At 42.8% G+C, this 23007-nt stretch overlaps 1 protein-coding gene across 1 annotated transcript in view; it reads right to left on the bottom strand.

The window, feature by feature from the left end:
• Nucleotides 1–470: 470 nt before the first annotated feature.
• The window catches only part of LOC148028340 (cytochrome P450 CYP72A616-like), a 113972-nt gene continuing 91435 nt past the window's right edge, over nt 471–23007 (bottom strand). The window contains exon 4 of the mRNA XM_087690156.1: nt 471–1497. Within this exon, the coding sequence (XP_087546282.1) occupies nt 720–1497 (778 nt within the window). The 3' untranslated portion in view covers nt 471–719. The remainder of the gene's footprint in view (nt 1498–23007) is intronic.

The following is a 23007-nucleotide window of genomic DNA, read 5'->3' on the forward strand; positions in this document are numbered from 1 at the left end:
TGTAAGAAGGCCAATGAATCAGTGGAGCACATCTTTAGGGAATGTACAGAAACTAAGCAATTCTGGGAAGAAAATAAGATGGGTTGAGGAGGCAGGCTTTGGTGACAAAATTGGGCTGAGACTAGTGTTATTCCAGGAGAACTGAAGGATCGATGAGGAGACCCTCAAGGCCTGGAACGTCACCCACCTGCTAGTACTTTGCCATATATGGAGCTTTAGGAATTACAAAATATTTAGGAAGATGCCTACTACTAGAGAAGGTTTTACTAAAGCCTTACCTAGAATGACAATATACTAGCCCTGTCCAATGGATTTTGTACAAACAACCTTGTGACACATTTCAGTGCATTATCAAAAACAGCTGTCCTTGGCATCTCTTTTCACACATCTGCACAATACTTTTCATTTAAACGCACTAAGATCTGAATCTAGAGTGCAGAGTCACAGATATATTCTTTTGGAGCCAATACAAAAAACCTTCAACCTTGACAATGTGCAAGTTCTTTTTTAGGTTTTGCAAGTTGTACAACTAAAGTGACCCTATATTTTAAGTTGAAAAACTTCTCTCTAAAATTTCAAAGTTATTTACAATCTGATTGACATTAAACCCCCATTTTTTGTGAACACTGAAAGAGTGTACCATATCTCTCCTGATTTAATGGTTTACTGTACAATATATAGTACCGTCACTCCCTTCTAATCGAGTAAACAAATTTCATTCATAAACTTCTGAGAATGATAGGCATGCCATAACGTGGTTGCAATGTCAAAGCCACATCGGGACAATGATGATAACTTGGACTGAGCTCCCAAGAGAACTTCTGAAGCATCAAGGCCAGGATTATTCTTGCTTCCAGAAGTGCTAAAGACTGTCCAATGCAGGTCCTTGGACCCAACCCAAAAGGTAAGAAAGCAAGAGCATTTTTGCTTGCTTTGTTGATGCCATTGGCAAATCTGCTGGGTTTGAAGCCTTCAGAGTCTTCACCCCAAACCACCTTATCATGATGCAGTGCGACAACTGGAACTATCACTTCCATCTTCTCCGGAATCACAAAACCTTGAACCTCATTTCTGCGCACACACAGGCGACCCAGTAGAGGCTGTGGTGGGAAGAGTCTCAGTGACTCCCAAAGTATCATACTGACAGTTTTCAACTGGCTTAAGTTACTCCAGCCTAAGTCCTTCACTTTTGAGACCTCTGCTCGTGCTTTCTCCTGCCACACTGGATGGGTTGCAAGTAAGTAAACAGTCCAAGTGAGAAGACTGGCTGTTGTCTCATGACCTGCAAGGAGGAATGTTGCAATGTTATCCAACACTAAATCTCGTGGGAAGTTTGTGCACTCTTTTTCTCTGTTAAACATCAGATGTATTAGTGTCCCCTCCTTGCTGCCTTCAGAAGATGAATTAGTTGGATGCTTCATCAGAAGGCCCTTAGTCAATGATAAAAGGTGAGATCTATCCTTGGTAAACTGCCTGTTTTTCCAGCTCCATATTAAACTGCCCCACATGTTACAGGTTTAGTTGTTATTATATTTACCAAAAATACAAAGCAAAAGGAGAAATAGCAAATACAATATGTAAAAAAGCACCAGGAACTCTTGCAGACTTAAAACTGGGACAGTTTAACAGACAGCTTGTGCTGTCCTATCACCAGCCACTTTTATTTTACAAACTAGAACACCAAAGCATTATTGGCAAACAAAAGTGGCACATGAGATTGCATCATAAATTATCATTCTCATTGTGTAGTCCCTTGATATAAATGGCAGGTGCAACTGGTAAGTTGGGTTCAAAATAAAAGATGATGATATAGCCATAACCTGCATTGTAAGCTTTAGTCTTTGTTCGACTTTGGTCTATAGCCTAAAGATGTGAGTTTAGGTCCATTTGAAGGACATGTCTCTAACTTTCCATTAAAAAACCAGCTAAATAAAGCTCTCATTTCCCCCAATGCTTTGTGAACTTGACTGTAAACACATTCACTAGAATATGATGGAATGCTTGCTGAATTGCACCCAACTGATGACAAATTCAGCAATGTGCAACAACTCTCTTGCAAACAGGTGCCATGAGTGCACCTACTCAACGGAGCTGATGTGTCCCGATGATAGAACCATGCAACCAGCCTTCCTTCTTCCAAAGGGTCGTAAATGACTATACCAATTACAACAAGCAGTAATTTCACATGAACTGAAAAAAAGAAGTTACCAATTAATCTAGGACAACAAACTCCCAATTAGCAACAAAACTGGTGCTCCTTGCGGTATTTCTTTAACTTGTATTGCAATTGGAAGTAGTACATTGAGATTGCTCCAATTTCCTTCGAATCAAAAAAACTTGCCAAGCACCTTTTTGCAATAATGAATAATGTAATGTGATCCAATAATGTGTGCAATGCAAAAGGGTAGATACAACAAGAAAGGAATATCAATGTCGAAGACATGAAGACAATGCCAAAACCTATATATATCAAGTGGAAAAAGCAACTGTCTCTCAAATCATGGAGATCAATGTTGATGGAGGGGCTGATGTCAGCCATGTGGTGCCAAGACCTAATGAAGTAGTGGATGGAGAAGCAACTCAACTGATAGAGGTACATTGGAAAAGTAGCTGTTGTGATAGTATCAAAGAGATGCCTAAAGCTCTCAACCTCAGGAGAGGGGGCGCCCATGCCAATTGAAGGATCAATGGCTCAACCAAGAGAGATCATGAAGCCACCATGGAATACTAGAACTTGCATATCAATGCTTCACTGAGAAAAACAAATAAAATCTAGAAAAAGAGTGTAAGAGAAGATTAGAAACGAATAAATAAGTAAATGTGTAAGTATATAGATGCAACAAAATATTAAAAATGAATGAATAAATAAATGTGTAAATGAATGTGTGAAGTGGAAGATAAATGAAGTCCTAAAGTAGTCTATGGCCAAATAGTTTATGGGCCCGATTCAATAGCCTAAGAAGTGTAAATGCTAGACTAGCCTAGTGTACCCCATAGCAATCTAGGATGAGGGACAAGCAATGGGTGGGACATGGGGGATGGGAACCTAAAAAATACATGTTTTCTAAACATAATTAAAATGCTCTATAAAGAATCTAAAAGAATAAATTGCTTTAACCCAAAAATCTTCTTAAATATCTTATAAAACAATTTATGAGCCATAAAAGTTGAAACACATCATATGATAGAAAGTCCCATAGCATTGAATACTCAAACTGAAGACTAGAAGATTGAAGTAACAATGCTAACTAAGCAATATTATATGATATAAAGTCCCACAATAAACATTGAGTACTGAAATAGAAGACCCTAGAAAACAATGCTTTTTTTGCAAATAAAGTGTGGCTAATTATATTACTTCAAAACAACTCTTGAATACAAAGAAGTGCTCCTACTCAACAGACTAGCTCGAGCTGATACAGAGTCACAGAAAAATCAAATATATAGGCCTCTTAGGGGGGATGGGGGCAAGAAGCCATGGAGGAGGGGTGTATCGCCATCCGAGGCTGCCTGCCTGCATCACGAAGAACAAGTCCTGACAGCCTCAAGTGCGCATGAAGTGAAGACGGAGCTCTTGACGAGCTTGAGACTCACCCTGCACCTGGTCCCATCGGCCGCGAAGGGAGTGGATGATGGGGATATAGAGCTCTGCCAAAGTTGCCTGTACAGAAAGTCTCTCTCCTTCAAAAACCTCCTGGCACCGCGCCTTCCAAATATGCCATCCAATGAGACTCCCTATGATCTCCCACACTTCAGAGCGGTTTGCTATGGGCTCCAATACCTAGCGGATGGGTAGAGCCTCCAAGCCAGCTTCTGCGCACGACCCAACCTCAATAAGGAAGATCGTGTCCTGCATCCCAGCGTCATACAGAAGGTGGCAACCCTAGTTGATTGCCTGCCAGTAGAAAGCTCCCCAAGAGATACATCCAAGGCTGGGTGATATACGATGGAGGATGCAGCATGCTTCTCTCCACACTAGCTGCGCCGCCTCACATGACCAGAGGCAGTGCTTTGGAGTTTCCAGAAATTGTTGTGTGCAGCATTTACATCCTCCATCCTTCTGCATCTGGGCTAACCAACTCCCTACTGCCAAGCCTCCATGTGCCACTAGCCATACGAAATATGATACCCTCCTCAGCCTTCAACTGTCCCATAGGCGGCACCAGAAAGTCCATCGGAAAGCATCCGTGATGCTATGCTTCGCCTAGTACTTGCTACACAACGACGCCCAGTCCACGTCCTCCTGCATTAGCACGTGTTTGCTAATCTTGGCTGTGTACTCCAGGAACCTTGGTGGCTTCTTGGTGACCACAGTGGCCGGCTATAGCCACTCTCCTGGATCCCACTCCAGCTCATCAAGTGGTCTACCCTCTCGAATTCAAAGGCGCTACTCCCGGAGCTCCACCCAGAAAACATAGGCATCCAGTCGCCATGTCTTCCCCTGAAGGCCCACCACCCGAATCCTCCTCCACGAAAGGAAAACTATCCCCTTATCCTGCTGCCCTCTGTCAAGGGCCAGATGCCCCCCCTCCTCGAAGGTGAAGAAAGTCCCCTGCGAGGTGCAGCCCACTCTACTTGCCACATGTAGGAGAATACTTGTCGGTGAGAACTTAGCGGCCCATACCTCCCCGACCTCTACTGGCTCTCGTACTAGGAGGCCAAGCCACTCCTGAGGTATTGCTGTGTCAATCTCCCTTCTCCTCAACTCAACTCCTCTCCACCAACCTAATGCCCGCTGCAATACCTCGTCCACCAACCTGTACACCTCCCGCCAGGTCCTGATGGTGCGAGCTGGGCCGGCCTCCCAACCAGCCCATTGGATGTGGGGGCGCTCACCGATCTATACCCCCTCCTGATCTTTGACCTAGGGGTTCCAGATCACCGACCGACGGTCTATCTCTCCTGGCAACCTGGGGGGGCTTTGAATTAGGGCCTTACGAAGGCCTTGCCACACACGAAGTAGGCTACGTAGGAAGGGGGATCTGAGGGGTGTGATCTAGGCAGTCATGAAGATCCATCTCAAGGATGGTCTCCAATCCCTGCCAAGCCTCGGTCTGCACTCCTGGAGACCCTCCTACAGTAGGACCTTCCAGGTTTGCCCTCCTGGTGTGAGACCGCAGACTACAAGCTTGCCCAAAAGGGCCATACTCTGATACTCTGGGTCAATGAGCCCAAGCCCTCCCTTTGATTGATGCCAGATGATGGTTGCCCACGCCACCTTGGCCCGAGAGTCCCTCGAACCATCCGACCCGGCCTAGAGGAAATTCCGCACTAGGCGGCGAAGCTGAGCAACACAAGACAAGAAGCACACCAACATGAGGCGATGTACCAAGCTGTCGCTAGGAGGACCTGGTTGACCACCAAGGCTCGGCCCGCTAGGGAGAGGCGAGCATTACTCCAATAGGTTAGCTTCCTCCAAATGGAGTCCAGGACTAGGAGAAACTGCTAGGCGGGGGTGATGTCGAGTCCCACCTAGAACCCTAGGTAGCGGACGGTTTGCCCTCTGTACACCCATCTAAATTCCAAGTGGACGCCCCACTCCGTACTAGAGTTCGGGTCTGTAAGAAAACCAACCAACTTCCGCCAGTTGATTTTCGCTTGTGCTGCAGTATAAAACACCTCGAGAGCTAGTCTCACTCTCTCCAACATCAACTCATCGTCCTCTATGTAAAGTGTTGTATCATCTGCATACTCTGAGTCTAATAGCTCCGTCTCCTCTCTCATTAGAAGTCGGAGGCCACATAACCCACTCACTCGTGATTTGAGAAAGTGAGACATCGCCTCTGCAAAGAGTAGGAACACATACGGGGCCAGTGGGCAACCTTGCCGTACCGATCTCTCCAACCGAAACTCCTCTCCTCTCTTGCCACCTATGAGAACCCTGCTAGTAGCCGATCTGTAGAGTGTAGAGACCCCATGGATCTATGCTTGTGGAAAGCCCAACCTCTCCATGGTGCCCTCTAAGAAGTCCAAGTTCACCCTATCATAGGCTTTCTCAAAATCTAGGAGTGGTACAGCCAATCCCTGTCCACTATGTTGGGCCCACTCTGTCACCTCAAAGAAGATAAAGACATTGTCTAGGATGCTCCTATCCTGGACAAAGCTTGTCTGTGTGTCATGAATGATGTCTGGAAGCATGGGGCGGAGTCACCTACCAATCATCTTTGCCAGTGCCTTATAGGCAACTGGCAACAGGGTGATCGGTCTCCACTGGGATAGCTCCAACCGGTCTCCCCCTTTGGGGAGGAGATTGATAAGACCTGCCGATAAACTCCCTAGCATCCGACCTGATCTGAAAATCTCCTAGAAAGCCAGCAGTAAGGGGTCCTTTACTACCTCCTAGAAGGTGGTGAAAAAGGCCTTAGAGAGGCCATCCTCTCTCGGACATTTCTACCTGTTGTGTGTGGAAAGTCTCCTCTTAAGTCCTTCTCTATGAAGGGGGCTAGGAGGGAGCGCCCCATCTCCTCTGTGACAAGGGACGGGATGTGATCCCAGACCTGCTGTCTGCAACACTGTCCTCTGGCCGAGGCTGTCTCCTGCTGGAAAAGGCATCTGTAGTAGTTGGTGACAATCTCCATCGCCTTGTCTGGGCTAGAGCGAATCCTCCCATACTAATCCCGAAGGATGCGTATCTGCTCTCCTAAGGTGCGGGGTCTGTTCTCTAGGCCAGAGATGGCTGCTCGTGCGTGCACCTCCTGTGCGTGGAGGATGGGATCCCCTGGTGTCTCTTGTAATAATCTCTGCGTGGCTGCTAGGTCCTGCCGAAGTGCTCTCTCCTCCCAACATTGTTGTTTGGCCTGTAGGCCTGTCTCTAGTAGATACTGCTTGACTCAACTAGGACCTCTGTGACCTCTCTGCGATCTGGTCCCTCCTACTCCACTCCCGATTCTAAATCTGCTCAATTTGTCTCCTCACCTCATCTCTCTTGTAGATCGAGTTAGGGATCCGACAGGATCATGAACCTAAGGAAGATGCTGGGGGATCAAGTGTCAGGAGGACCAGACAGAGTGGTGCTAGCCATCTGCCCTATCTGGCCACCGTGAGAGCATCCCCACTCTCCCACATAGAACCTATCCAACCGCTCCAGCAAGACTCCACCTAGCTGCCTATATCCCCATGAGAAGTCCAAAGATCTTTCCCTCCTGTGGAAAGCTGGGTCTCTCCAAGCATCGCACACTCCTACTGCTAGTAGGAAGACTTCCCATGCCTCCTAATCCTCCCCAGCCATGCCCTGGTAGTTTCTGCCTCTACCCTGCTGGTCCTCCGAGGCCTCCAGGTTGTTGAAGTCTCCTCCAACAATCCAAGAGTCTACCTCTGGGAGTCCTGCTGCACTCTCCACCCAGAATCTGTTGCGTGCCCTGAGCTTAGTGGGGGCATAGACATTAAGGACTCCAAGACACGAGTCCCCAATATCCAACCTAACCCATAGAACCCTCCCTGCCACGATCGCCCCATGATTGCGTTTGCAGGCAGTAAGGCTCGGGCCAATAGAGGTGCATATGCCTCCACTCCTACCGTGGAAACCAATGGTGTACTCCCAGTAGATGTGTGACCTGCCTGGGAGAACCTTCCCTACCCGATGGGCCTGAGCGGGGGTGAGCTTGTGCTCTTATAGAAGTAGGATGTCTATCCATCCCGCAAGGGCTGGCTGCAACTCTTGCCGAACAATCAACTTTTTGTAACCAGGTGCCCCACTGTAGTGGAGACTATTCACATTCCAGGATGCAAGGTGTAAGCTCATGGGGAAACCTGTGACTGACCGAACAAGCATCTATTCGGTGTGGAAGTTGCTGATGAGGAGAAAGAACTATGGGGCATGCAAGTGCGCTTTGCCACAGGCCTGGACGGCGAGCTCCAGTTCCCCATGGTGGCCCTCGAGCGGCGCACCATAAGGGTGATGGATGCTCCAGGTGGTACTACCAATGCATCTATCAGCCATGCTGAGAGTCGTGACTTTGTACATTGGTAGAAATGGACCGCTTGTGCTAGGGGCCACTCGATCCCATCCATTAGAGCTCTCCATTATGGAGGGGCTCGAAAAATAATGCTCAAGTGTGGGATGCAACCTGGCCATTGCTGTGCAAACAGTGTTAGTCCTTCTCTCATCCACTGGAGATGTGGTCCCCACCTGACTCTTCACTTCCTCCTCTATCTGTGTCGTCGTCTAATCCCCCTGAGTGAGAGGATTGAAGGAAAAAGGCGTAGTTTGGTCCATCGGGTGGTGCTAGTAGGTGGACCTTGCTTCTCCTTGACTTACGAACCACGAAGATCCCCACCTCTAGAGGTAGTGGGAACTCCCTGCGCTCCGCAACTCTCAGGTAGGACCATGGGCCACTACAAAAGAACTCTTGTGGTAACAGCTGCGCCTGTCTTGGAAACGTGTGACGGGCGGCAGGGACAGATGAGTTGGTGCCTGTGTGGGGGGGGGACAAGACTGCTGGTGTGAGGAGCATATAGGTGTGTGCGGCTCATCACCTCTTATGGGAGGAGGGGGGTGGGTTTGGGGGGAATCACCTGTATCGGGTGCGGGTTAGGGGGGTGCTCGATAGGGGGGTGGTGGGTGGGAAGAAGATTGAAGGATGGTCGGAGGTACGTGGCGGGTGTGGTGGGGAGCTAGTGGCCTTGGAAGGGGGGGCTATGGGCCAGGGTCAGTGGAGGATCCATGGGAGGTGGGTGGGTGTAGGGGCTGTGGGATCTAAGGTGAGATAGTCTGTGGCGCGGGTGGTGGATGTGGGGGACTGCGGTTCTACCGGGTGGGGCGGGGGGTTTGTGAAGTGCTCTGCCGGAGGGGTTGTGTCGCTAGCTCTCCTGCTCCCTGCTACTACTGAGGCTATGACTGAGAAGCTAGCTGTGCCCCCCCTTGCCGTCTCCTCTATCGTCTCTAGACCCGTATGAAGCCATCAGCGTCCACCTGCAGGCCTATCAGCAGAGCCACCCTAGCTCCGAAATGTGTGCACTCGACTGCCTGATGCCTAAAGTCGTGGCAACGCAGGCACTGCCCTAGTTGCCATATCACAATGACCTAGTGCCTAAAGGAGTGACCTCCTGCCTCAATCTCCAGGAACTTCGATATACTCTTTGTGTCTTTCACGGCCACTCGTACCTTTGGGACTCCTACAGTTGTCATTGCATCCGCAAAGGAGGCAAGGAGAAGTGTTCCGAAGAGCCGTCCAAAGTCCTCCACTAATTGGCGGTACTCTACCGCCAGTCCAGGGAAAAGTAAGGTGACTGGATGTTTGAGGAATCTGTTATGGAGCGCAAATGTTTCCATTATAAAGCCGTTGTACCAGAAACCATGTAAATGATCCCCTTCATGGAGGCATAGAGCGAGCTCTCCACTAACTCACGAGCTGCGTGCGTAGAGGTGAGTCGAACCATGAAGATCCCTTGGCCCATGAGGACTGCCTCCGCGATCCAATGCGCAGTGTGGAGTGAAGCCAATCCCGCAGCTCGGCCCTCGATGGGGAGTGTCCAACGACCTGACTAAAAATCGCTATTTCTTTCAACTCCAACTCTATGGCACGGACGGCTAAGAGCTGTTCCTCAAAGAGGAAGATACGCAAGGTGTTTGACTGGGAGGCACTTGCAGAATGCGTCGGCGTCTGACCAGAGGTTTTCATTGTGTGTCTCTGTGCTGAGAACCTACCTATCATGGTGCAGTGCTATCGGAGGGGGGAGTTGCTGTAGGGAGAGGGAGCAACTGGAGGGGGCGGGGGGGGGTTGGGGGGGGGGGGGAGTGCGGGTGGTCGGTCTATCAGACTGGGTCGGGGGTTGCAGGGTAGGAGCAGGCAATGGGCGGGCTGGCAGCAGCTAGAAACAGGTGGGGTGCGCTGCAACAGGCGACGAGCGGGCTGGCGGCAGCCATGGGCAGATGGGGCGGGTGAGGGGGAGCAGGTGTTGGCGGTGGGCAGGAGCAAGCGGGCGAGCAGAAGCAGGTGGGGCAGATGGGAGGGATCACGTAATGGTTGGCAGACAAGAGGGGGCAGACGGCCTAGCGTGAGAGATCAGGTGGTTTTTTTGGGGGGGGGGGGGGGGGGGGGGGGGGGGGGGGGGGTGGTATAGCTAACACGACGCGAACGGGCAGGAGTTCTCCACAGCAATTGATTATGTGACTTCCTTTTACTAAGTGGTCCCAGGAAACAATGCTAGCTGAGAAATGCAACAAAATGAGTCGATTGAGAACTCCAAAATGACTAAAGGCATATGCACCATATGGTGAAGACTCAAGGTGCCCAAATGGCAAATAATCACGCTCCATAGCTGAAGCCTGCTAGCATCATCTGAACATCAACCTCCAAAAGAATGCTCCATCTAAAACTTAACATAATCATCATCCTTGGGATCTCCCTTCTCAGCTTGTTGCTACTCCATCTCTTGTTTCTTCTCCATACCACAAATGGATGTGGCCGTGCAATCATGCTCTTTCTAAAATATACATAAATTGACACTAACAAGCAATGAATCAATTGCTTTTTACACCCCCAAACACTACCTCCTTTTTAAAGCTATGTGAGAATAAGAACTCTATAATTGTTCCAAACAAGAAGAGCTTCCTATGGCACTTAAAATTTGAATAGTCAATGCATGTAGCTGAGGCCCATCGAATCCATAATTCTCCCACCATAAGGTAGTCCCAACTCTACATCTCTCATCATGTGCATCCTAGCAACCATACATACCATGATGAGTTCTATACTATGAAAAATTCTCTCTAACTTTTCGTCTCATATTTGTGTCAAGGGCTAACTTGTTTAAGATTATATTCCAACAAGCTACAACTTCATTATCTCTCGTCTGATGATATTCCTAAAACTCAAGATCCAACATATATGCATCTACATGTATAGGAGAATAATAATTATTCCACTTTGCTATGCATAATGTATGTATCTCTTCATACCCTTCTCTATCAAACCATCATCATCATTGGAACATGGAAAGAAAGACCGTAGCTACTCAATCACTCTATAGATAGGCACATATACTTTTCCAAATGCATGGTTGCATATTGTCAACAAGTCTCAAAAAATGCATATTGGCTGCACCATGGCATCAATTCAACACACATTATCCCAAAAGTATCTTTTGCACATTAGCACATTTCATTCCAACTCTAGTGGAGGGTGAAACTAGCCTTCCTTGGAGAGCGTAGTAACTTGATTTAACAATAATTACAGCAAGTAATTAATTCACATAAACTGAAATGCAAACTTTACCTCTTAAATCTTGGACAATGGACAGCCTTTTGCCCCCAAAATTGGCATCCCTTTCGGTATTTCTTTACTTTTATTGAAAATAAATGGAAAACAATTGAGATTCTCTTATCTCCTATGCTAATCCAAGTGCCTCTTGCTATCAAAATTGACTAGCAAGCCTTCAAACCAATTTGTCCCTTGGTTTGTTGGAGAATTAGTCTTTACCCTACTCCTTGCAAGACAAATTCAGCCCCAAATCTCATATTGGTTGGCTGGACTCTTGAATCTCCCTAAAATTTCTCAATTTCAGCTACTGCTAGAATTCAGGTCTTAGGCCCTCAATTCTGAGCGCACATCTCGAGGTAGTTGTCAAACCCTAATTTCTGCTCTAATTTAGGGTTTACAATAGAGATTTTTCAATATCTCCATCTTTGATGACTAAAATGACTCGATTTTGCTGAGATAACATGAGTGAGCTGTAGGATGAGAGAGAATGCTGTAGAGAGAAATTTTAAAGTTTCATCATGAGAAAAGCTGAAAATTTGCAATTGCCTTGCTTAAACAGCCATGGAAGGTATCACCTACAGCTTAGGATCACTAGAAAGGCTGTTGGCTCCTCTTGCATGTTGTCACTTGTACCACAAGGACCTTGGGCTATTGTCATCTGCACTTGGAGGGAAAAAACTACTGTCGCTTGGTGTAGGACTAGTCCCTCGTGGCTGCAAGTCATATCACTAGCATCTCCTTGCTCTCTAATAGCCTCCTTCTCTCATAATGGTTGAAATTGACTTCCATCAACCCCCAGAAACATTTCTCCCACTTGCATGGGCAAGTTTTGCGAAGTGGCAGCCTTTTAATCCCATTTTCTTACATTCTTTAGCTTATTAAATTAAAATTTAAAATATTAATTTTAAAAATTAATTTAATAATTATTCTAGTACCCCAAAAAATCATTCCACCAACCAATAATCAAATTGATTGGGCCAATTTGTTTTTCAAGTATTCTTGAGCAGTTATTAGCCCTTAGACCGACATTAATTAATTAATTAATTCCTAGTTTCTAATGTCACCACTAACATTAGTAGCTAAATGTAGGAATACAAGTTCTAATATAAGTTGATTTTAGAGAAGGCATAAATAGTCCAACACAAATTATGCTTTTAGATGAAAGGTTTAAAAATAATCCCTTAGATGCCATGTTAAGAATAATTAATGAAAACTTAGTTTATAAACAACTTATATTTACAATATATCCTAACTTCCCTATGAGTATCCAAGAAACAAACAAGAATAGAACTCTCATGCTACATTACAAATTAAAAGGAATAGGCATGCAACTAAGTAATAAGCCCTTAAACATAACCTATAAAACAATCTATGCATACACCACCACCTATAAAATGAACCTTAATGATAACCATGAGAAGTTTATTGAAATTGAGGATAGCTATAAAAATATTGCTGAGTACATTAAACCTCAAAGACTAAGCGAGAATCAAATAGAAATTCCTACTTTCTACTTATTAGATAATGTAGAAGTAAATAAAAGAAAAGATAAAAAAGTATTAAAAAATATGAAGGATAGTTGGTAATAGGAAATACAAATATAAGGAAAATAAATAGTCAAACAAACGATCAGGTACACATAATTGTAGAAATAAGACAAAAATATATTAGACAAATGCACACATTAATTGATACTGGTGTATCAGCCAATCACATTCACCCTAGATATGTAGAATAGGAACTAGTACTTTTCAATCCGAATGAAAGGACATTCCACTCATAATGTCCATTAGGAGTGCTAAAGGCAGTCAACTCCTTACTTTGTTCTATTAGCAAAATCTAAATGAATACACTTTTACAATCGAGTTTACTAAGATTTTTTAATTTATTATTTCATTAATTAGTCTATCTTTGTTTAGAAGAAAATATCCATCAAATTTATTTTTCCATTTAATTTTTTATAATTAAAAATAGTTTTTTCTCTTTTATGTTCGCTATGGTTATTAACTATAAATGCACAAGAACTGTGGGGATTTACTTGCTCTTATTAATTTATATTTTTGCAATTCCACAAGGTATATATCAATTTTTTAAAAATCTGCAAGAGTATATATAATGGGTTTTACTCTAATTATTTGTTTTTTATCTATTAGTTTTGTATGTCCATACACTTTATTTCCGGACCATTTTTCAATAGGATTTTCTCCATAAATTTCTTCTAACTTATCCATAAAAAAAATTTCTATGATTGCTTGGACTTTTGTAAGTTTTATAAATTTATTTTTATATTCAACTCCTTTTAATGTTTTTTGACTATATACTGTTATTCTTGGAGTATCTACTCTAATCTTATCTTGGTAGAGAACTACCATATATTTTGTTTGTACGAAGGAAGCATTTTTAAAAAGAAAATCATTTCTAATAAATAGGTCTTGATCAAAATTACTTTGCCATATTTCATCTACTATGATATGTTTTTGTACTATTATTATTGGTATTTTTTTGCGTGTTTAGTATAAGTCATTTTGGATGTATTTGCTAGTACTCTAGATAAAGTTTTCAATGGATCTTCTATCCAATATTCTACTGGCAAGAAATTTTTGTGAGCAAGACTCATTCCTACTCCTATATCTATCAAAGCTTAGAAAGATTCTTTTTCGTAGCTAGGTAGATTAACTTCTATTCTTATTATAGTGGACATTGGTGCAATTGTTATGTTATTTATTTGATTTTGATTTTCTACTTTGTTAATTCTTATTCTTTTATTTCCAATAGTTATGCTTATCTCCATTTCACTTACACTTATTGGCATTACAGAATTTATGAATTCATTGCCAAGAAGATGTTGTGTATGTCTTCCCATATGACTATCTATTAATAGTCTTGTTGTCATCAAATAGTTATTTTATAGTATATCAGTTATGATTATTTCTGTCATTATATACTCGTATATTATGACTAGATGATCATTATAGTTTTGATAAATATATGGTTCAGTTAATTTATTGGTTTTTTCTGTATTTGGGATGTATATGGTTAGTCGATACTCTAGTATCTATTAAAGTATGCATCTGTTGTATACCTCTTTGATTTATTTCAATAATTACATGGACTTGATTATTTATGTTTTTTATGCTCCTATTTCCTATGACAAGCTTTCCTTCTGATTCTTTTAGAACCTTTTTATCTTTATTTTTCTTCTTATTTACGTCTTCTAATAAGAAAGGCATAGGGATTTCTATTTGGTCTTCTATAATCTGCTGAGTTTCAATATACTCAGCCATATTTCTATAATTGTCTTCTATTTCTATAAAATTTTCATGCTTATTGTTGAGGTTCATTTTATAGGTAGTATAATAGGCATATATAGTTTTATAAGTAATACTAAAAGGCTTGCTACGTGGCTACATATCTACGCCTTTTAGTCTATAGTGTAACATTAAAGTTCTATCTTTATTTCTTTCCTGAATACTAATAGGAAAATTAAAAAAATGATAAATATTAGTTCTTTGTAAGCTTGTATCCCTTGGACCCCAATTATGGATTTGAATTGCTAGGTCACAAGCCTTTACCCACAATTCTACTGTTTTGTCTGCCTCCAGTGGGCAGTCGAGATCTAAATAGACTCCATGTGGTGAAATTGTGGGAACAGTTTTTGGTATGAACCGTCCTTTAAACATTATGCTCCTGCCTTTGTTCATGCTGTAAGCAGTGTTGTCCCATTCACAATGAACCAGGACAGTACCTATTGTCTTTCTTCTATCCCTGCTAGTAGGCTAGTAGTCCTATAAGGAGGGTTTAACTCCATAGGTTGTTTTCCTTTTGGCAGTTCTGTAAGATTAGAACCCCTCAAAGATGCTTGGTTCATTTTATTGTTCCATACATCTTCTTTTTCATTTAGATTAGCTTTATTAAATATCTCTGTCATAATATTTTCTACTTCTTCTTTATCGCTTGTCAAATATTTCTCTTGAGGTTCATCAAGCGACATTTCTTTGTATCTTTTGTTAGGTTTCATATTTATTATTTTATTTAATTCTTCTAGTTTTCTGTTCAAATAATTATGCCAAGCTTTTACATATCCTATTTCGAATCCTGCTACTTCAGATTCTTTCTTTTTCTTGATTTGAGTCATTTTTATGTTATCCTTAATGTAGGATGGACTAGGACTTTCCCATCTTATTTGAGTATAGCCTCTTTCTAGCCTAGCGACCATGCCTACATCTTCTAGAATTATATTTAATTGTTTGAGTTTTTTATTATGAAATATTAAAACCAGCAGCAAACAACATGTCCATCAATTTTCAGCCCATATTGCACTTAGACAGTCAAGAGGATTCTCTGTTCTTCTACCTCCCACCCTTCCTTTTTATAGATTGACACTTTGCAACTATGGCTTCTTCTAAGACTGAACAATCCACTCGATACACCTACTGTGGCAAGAACAGTCATACCACCAAAGATTGTCAACTTCAACCTTTGCTTGCTCCACCACCGGAGTGTATACGTGTACCACTCAACACTCCTTGTGCCACATCTCCCTTCTTGGCCATGGTGATTGTTCTACATGAACTATCACATTATTACGCTTAAGGCAATAAAAAACATCCGATGTGCACTAAGTCCTTACGAGCAAAAGGAGAATCATCAGGCTCTATGACCTCTTGGAGACCGCCGCAATGCACTATGGAGGTTTTTCCCACTCATTTTCGTGTACGGCCACTAGTTCTCTAGTCCACTCCACCAAGAGACCGTGATTGTTGGGTACCATCTCGTTAGTCTACTCCAAGAGACAATAGTTGTTCAACTCCTTCCTCTTCTTCAGCTCCGTAATCTGCTCCACTAAGAGACAATGACTATTGTCCACCCCTGGCTCCCTAGGAGCTATCTATTTCTTGACCTCCCTTGTCTTGCTCCACGGACACCGATTCCGATGCAGGCATTGAGGAGATTTTGTGTGATACACCTCCCTCGACCCCCTCTTCTACTAAGGTTCGAGAGGCCAACTTTGGGAGCTACTCAACCTCTATTTTGGTGGAGTCTTAAATACATTCTTTGACACCACCGATGACATTTCTTTCATCTTTAGATATTTCGGAGACTGTGATCCATGAGTTTCTCTCTCTCTCTCTCTCTCTCTCTCTCTCTCTCTCTCTCTCTCTCAAAGGAGAATTCAATGAGGGATTTAGTGAGGGCTCATCTTTCTTCTTCTTTAGAGGAAGATCCATTCCTTTGGCTTCAGAGGGGATCCTCTCTCATCCTACTGTTCTTCACACACCTTGTCGACAACCCTCTTTGGGGCGGTTGACATCTCTATGCCACATCACCCATTTCATCCCCCATTTCCTCATCTATTTACTCATCCTCTTTTGACCATTCACACCAAGGATCTATAGGTTCTTCCTAGTTTGGGGCTTGGGATATTTCAACCATGGCTTGGTAGCTAGGCCTACATATACCTTCTAGTAGGGAGTAACAGAGCCTGTGGCTTCTTTCCAAGGTTGAGTTTCAGGTTCTATCAGCTTATCATGTCTACTATCCTTCACTACAAGTTACCTTACAGGTGGAATACTAGGATCCCTAGGTTGATCTTCTTTTCTGTCGCACTTCTCTTTTTCGCTCCTTTTTGGGCCTGAGAGGGGGTGTTGAGAAACCAAGTCATTCAATACATTTTTCCTCCTCCATTCCTATTTTTGGTTTCTGTTTACAGCCCCAAAAAGGCTTTCTAGGTACCTCTTGAGAGAGTTAGGCGCTACCCGAGAGACTTCAGTGGGCACCACTCGAGATAGTGTGTGCCTATAAATATAGCATTGACTCCACCCATTCATCATCCGACACATTCACTCCTCACACTGTCACTCTCTTCCATATTCTTCTCCTCTTTGTGCATCCCTCCACTACTATTCACACTCCGCGAGGACATTGTGGTTCGTGGCTTTTGCATCCATCTCCATCTAGCGTTTTGCAACCTACATCATCTGACATCAGCCCTCCTCACATGGCATTAGCATCACGCTTCATTTGCTGCAAATTCAGGCTGTTTACAGCAGGTTACACCCTCTTTATCAGCCCTGCGTAATATACCTATGGTTTTGTGTTTTCTTCACTGTTGAAGAGCTGCCTAGTAGTCACATGTCTGCAGCCACTTACACAAAGAGATCCTCATCAAACATTCTTGCATTTTCTTCTCCAACTAGCTGTCTAGCAGTCACGTGTCTGCAACCACTTACACCGAGAGATCCTCATCAGACATTCTTGCGTTTTCTTCTTCAGCTAGCTGCCTAGCAGTCGCCTTGATAGCAACCATAATCTCAGAGAGATTTCAGCATATAGTTCATCTCTAACAGCTCGTGAGGCCTGCATTTCGCTCCCTCTACAGCTGGATGTCCTTTCCCTCATGATTCCGCATTACATTCTATACCCTATTGCCCAAGGGACACTCCCTCTACAATGCAAGTATCCTTCAGGTGATGTCGTTTGATCAAATAGGATAGTGTAATTATCTCCAGAACTTTGGTTCCATTGTATCAACTTGATTCACTTAGCATGATTCAATGATTGATCATTCATCTTCATCTTCTTCTGTGTTTTTTGAGTTTCTCTTCTCTTTGAGTGTTTGATACACAATATGTTTCCCCCGCAAACCCTACTGTCTCTCTAGTTTGCTTTCACAGCAGTCATATTTTGACATGGTATCAAAGCATACTTGTTATTTTGATATCTCATTCATCTAGGATATCATCTACCATAGTTCCTACTTCTAGCAATACACTCTATAGCATCTACAATTGTGTGTGTTGAACAAACTACTCTTGATGCACATGTTGATGCTAGGAAAAAGAAAGATGCACACGTAGCAATTCCAAGATGTTTAACCTGAATACTTCAAGACTATAAGTAACAAAATTGCAAAAGCAGGACCATCACATGTTCCACCATCCTGCAAGAATTTACACACTACTCTTGTAGAGAAGAAGAGACATATAGTGGAGGTTGCACTTGAAAATACTAAGAGTTTACAGAAAACAAATGGGGTGACCTTGATTGCTAATGGGCAGTCAGACATTCGCAGGTGATCCATTCATGGTGTGATTGCATGTGTGTGTGATGAGATGCATTTCATTAACTCTTATGATGCCACTGAAACTAATAAGTCTAATAATCTACCTACAACTAAATGAATTGATAACATTGAGATGGTTGCCTTTAAGCTAGTCATTAACGGAGTTGTGAATAGTGAGTCTACAAATAGGTCATGGCATTAATTAAACAATTTCTCAAAAGACAATGTCACTTGTCACGGGTTGAGCTTATAATTGAAAGTGCAAACACTATGGTTACATTTATCTTCAACCATGAATTCATGCATGCTAAATTTGACAAGAGATCTAAGAAGGTTGTCTTGAAGTAATCACATACAAATTTTGCATAGAATTTTTCAATACTTGGTCACTCAAGCACATACATTGGTGCTTTGAGTCACGTGTCCATTAGCAGTGAATATGAACAAATGCAATATCCTCCACTATAGATGGAATGAAATTCCTTGTATGCATAAAAGATGCTTCTTTTTAGAACAATATGCATTAGAGCGATGTCATGGTGCAACCTATTTGTTGGGAATAAAGGCCCTCGTGCCTTTTAATGTGATCGGGTGTGAACACACCCTTAGCACTTGTACTTTTATATATATATAACTATCTAAAAACCTGAAGTGGTACACTCGTCATTGTACCCACAAATCGTGCACACTCTCTACTCTGCTCTCTCTCACTCTCTATCTTGCTGCTTCAAACGAACATTGATTGTCTCGATCTTCGTGCCTCTGGGTCACTACAAACCGGTATTAGAGCTGTGGTTAAGGTGTTCGCGCTTCTCGAAGTCCGTGTAGGTCAACAGGTCACTTTCCGCCAGGCGACAGTTCCAGGTTGCAGGCGCAGGTTAAAAACGTCATTTTTGGTCATCAGACGCAGGCCAAAACGTCACCTCTTGGTCAAACGCAGGTCAAAATGTCACCTCCTGGTCAAGTGCACTTACGTGGCTGCAAGCGTAGGTCAAATGACGTCATTTCTAGTCAAACAAAGGTCACGCGATCACGTGACGAGCTGGTGACGAGATGGTGATGGGGCAAGTGACAAACATAGGCGATGGCCAGGACGATCTACAACAGACGCACCGACACGATACATAGGCTAGAGGCGACGGGTTTCTCTGCGCGACAGGACCCAAGAGCTTCCGTGTGACAGGTGACAGGTTTCATTCAAGAAGGTCAATGGCTCCTTTTTTTTTCAATGACTTCTTATTTTCACCTCTCTACTGGGTGTTCACACATAGAGGCACAGAGTGCAAATCTGTGCAAATCTGTCTCTTAAAATTTGGGGCTTTTCCCAAATTTGGTGCCTCACACACATTGTAGTGATCTATGGACCAAAAATTGTAGACATTGAATGCACAGGCCTCAGAAAATTTTAAGGGATTCTCAAATACAAGTGAAATTTTTTGCTTGGATGAGTCAATTTCATTGAAGTTTGTGCAATCTTGGCCCGAAAATTTGAAGTTTTTCCCGGATTTGTGGATTGTGATGTAGGACAAGACAATTTGTCTCAGAAATTGCAGGAATTTGCGACATTTTGTCTCCGAAATTTGAGGTTTTTCATGTACATGCAAAATTGGGCTGAAATTTACCCAATTTCTCAACATTGATGCACATTGGACCCTGTGCAATTTGGGGCTTTTGCTGTTTGGGTAAAATTTGTGTGCCATTTGGTCATTTTATGTACATGCCGGTTTAATTCCATTCAATTTGGACACCTAGCACTTGGAAAAATTTGGGGGTTTTGCTGAAATTGCTCTATTTTGGCAAAATTGGCCTGTTCTATGCATGTGAGAGACAATGCAGATGTCTGGTGAATGCTTTGAGCACAAAATTTTGGGGCTTTTGACCGTGAGTGTCAAATTTTATGCCCATAGGTACATGTACAACAGAAATTGCAGGTAAAATTTGGGATTTCTCATATAATGTGATGTATATGCCCTTGGAACAGCTGTGATCAGTTGTGGAATGTTGTAGCACATGGGCACTTGTGTGACAGTTTGGGGCTGCATTTGCTGAATTTTTTGGTCACATTTGGGCTGAAAATCATGGCTGGCAGTAGTGACAACAGTAATCTCATGCACATAAAGACGCTTGAAGGAGCTTATAACTTTGTAGTCTGGCAAAAACAGTGCTACAATATCTTGTTGCAAAAGAAGCAGGCAAAGCCGATCAAAACCAAAGGGATAAAGCCCGCAAACATGGAACAAGAAGATTGGGATGAGTTAAATGAGCTTGCACGCTCAACCATCGAGCTATTGATTTCTGATGCCTTGCTGTTTAACATTGAAGATTTGGATTCTGCATATGCTATTTGGACTCGACTGGAAGACCTATATGCACAGAAGAGTGCCGCAAGCAAAGTGTATTGGCTGAAAAAGCTTATGGATTTGCGTATGAAAGCAATGTCTACTCACTTGAGTGAGTTTAACTCCATTTTCAGCCAGCTAGTTGCCTTGAAGTTCTTGATTGATGAAGAATGGCTCGTTTTTGCTTTGCACTGTTCTAGAAAGTTGGGATACATTCAGGACTGTTGTGAGCAATTCTAATGCGATTCTTTTGTATGCTGATGTAGAGAGTGCTCTACTCATGGAAGAAATGAATCGGCAGAATAATGCATCCAGTACCAATAAGTCTTCTAGTGCTTTGCATACTAGGGGTAGATCACAGCAAAAGGCAAATCTGATAGCAAGGGATGCAGTAAATCATGTGGCAAAGATATTAAATGCCATCACTGTGGCAAGAAGGGTCATTTCAAACGTGATTGCTACAAATGGAAGAAAGAGAAAGGAAAGGGCAAAAAGACAGATGATAGCAAGGAAGAGAAGAAAGAGAGTCAACCTAAGAAGAGCAGTGTCAAAATTGAAGAGGCGAATGTAGTCACTCATGACAGTGACAGTGAGAATGACGTACTCTTTGTCTCTTCACACTTTGGTGCACATGCTTTACTTGCAGATACAAATGATGACATGCATACTTGGATTCTCAATTCACATGCTTCCTTTCATGTCACCCCTCATCATGAGTGGTTCTCTACCTATACAAGGGGTTGACATGGTGTTGTCCATCTTGGGGACAACTATGCATGTGACATTGCAGGTATTGGCAACGTGCAGTTGCAGCATGGTTCTGTCTTCACACTTCAGCATGTACGGCATGTACCTCAGCTCAAGAAGAGCTTGATTAGCATAGGGCAGCTAGATGATGATGGTTTTCATACCACCTTTGGTGACGGAAAATGGAAGATCTGTCAGGGATCTAGAGTGATTGCCAAAGGTTGCAAGAGTGATACTTTGTATCCACTTCATGTATCTAGTGTGCGTGACCATCATGTTGCCATGACCAAGCAGCCAAGCGTTTCTTTGTGGCATCGCCGGTTGGGACACATGAGTCAAACAGAAATGAAAGTGCTTTCTCGTTTGGACTACTTGCCTTGTCTTCGTTTTTTTTAATTTTGAGCAATGTGATCATTGTATTTATGGTAAACATGCACAGACATCTCACAAAAAGTCTCTTTCTTTGAAATCTTCTTCTCTAGAGTTAGTACATTCAGATGTATGTTAGATGCCAGGATTATCTTTAGGAGGAAAGAAATATTTTTTCACCTTTGTCAATGATGCTATACGAAAGGTATGGGTTTATCCTATTTGTAGCAAGGATGAATTGCTTGACAAGTTTAAAAAATTCTTACCATTGACTGAAAATCAAAGAGATAAGGCACTTAAGTGTCTTCGCTCTGACAATGGTGGGGAATATGTGTCCAAGGCCTTTCGAACCACCATTACATGTGTGATTGCTATGGCTGCACGTTTTAGTTGGGATGTGCATCAATTGGATATAAAGACAACATTTTTTAATTGTATGGCTTAAAACAGGCTCCACATGCTTGGTATTCCAAGATAGATGCATTTTTTTCCGCACATGGGTTCCAAAACAGCCCAATTGAACTTACCCTCTACGTCAAGAAGGAAGGGGGGGATTCAATCATCATCATTCTTTAGGTAGATGATATGCTGCTCACTAAACCAAATGAGAGAAAAATTGCAAATTTCAAGACTGAATTGCAGTCTACTTTTGATATGTCAAATATGGGACTGATTCACTGCTTTTTGGGAATTCAATTCGCCCAAAATCAGCATGAGATTGTTATGTATCAGTCACAGTATGTTCAGAAGTTGCTAGTAAGGTTCAACATGCAAGATTGTAAACCTATCAGCACACCTATGGAAACAAGTCTGAAGATTTCAATGCATGATGGCAATGATCTATCACATGTTGCTATTTACAGCCAAGCTATTGGTTCTCATCTATTTGCACAACACCTATCCTGATATACAATGTGCAATATCACAAGTGAGCAGATACATGCACAGTCCAATGACACCATACTTGCCGTATGGAGTGTTTAGTATATAGTACATCTTTTGTCATTTTGGAGTCCTTAGTCCATTCATTTTGCTACATTTCTCAATTACGACTATCTCTTGTAGTCTTCAATTTGAGCACTCCGTGTTTACTATTGGACTTCACGTCATATGACATTGCCCAGTTGCCATTGTTACTTCAGTCTTCTAGTCTTCAGTTTGAGTATTCAATGTTAACTATTGGACTTTATGTGATATGACATGTGCTTTAACTTTCATGACTAAGGTTTTTGAGTTAATCATATTGGTTTAGTTTCTTTATAGAGTATTTCAATAATATCTCGAAAAC

Source organism: Lygodium microphyllum, chromosome 12 (assembly GCF_053477565.2).
Source record: "Lygodium microphyllum isolate KBCC chromosome 12, Lygodium_microphyllum_v1.1.10, whole genome shotgun sequence".
Taxonomy (NCBI): Eukaryota; Viridiplantae; Streptophyta; class Polypodiopsida; order Schizaeales; family Lygodiaceae; genus Lygodium; species Lygodium microphyllum.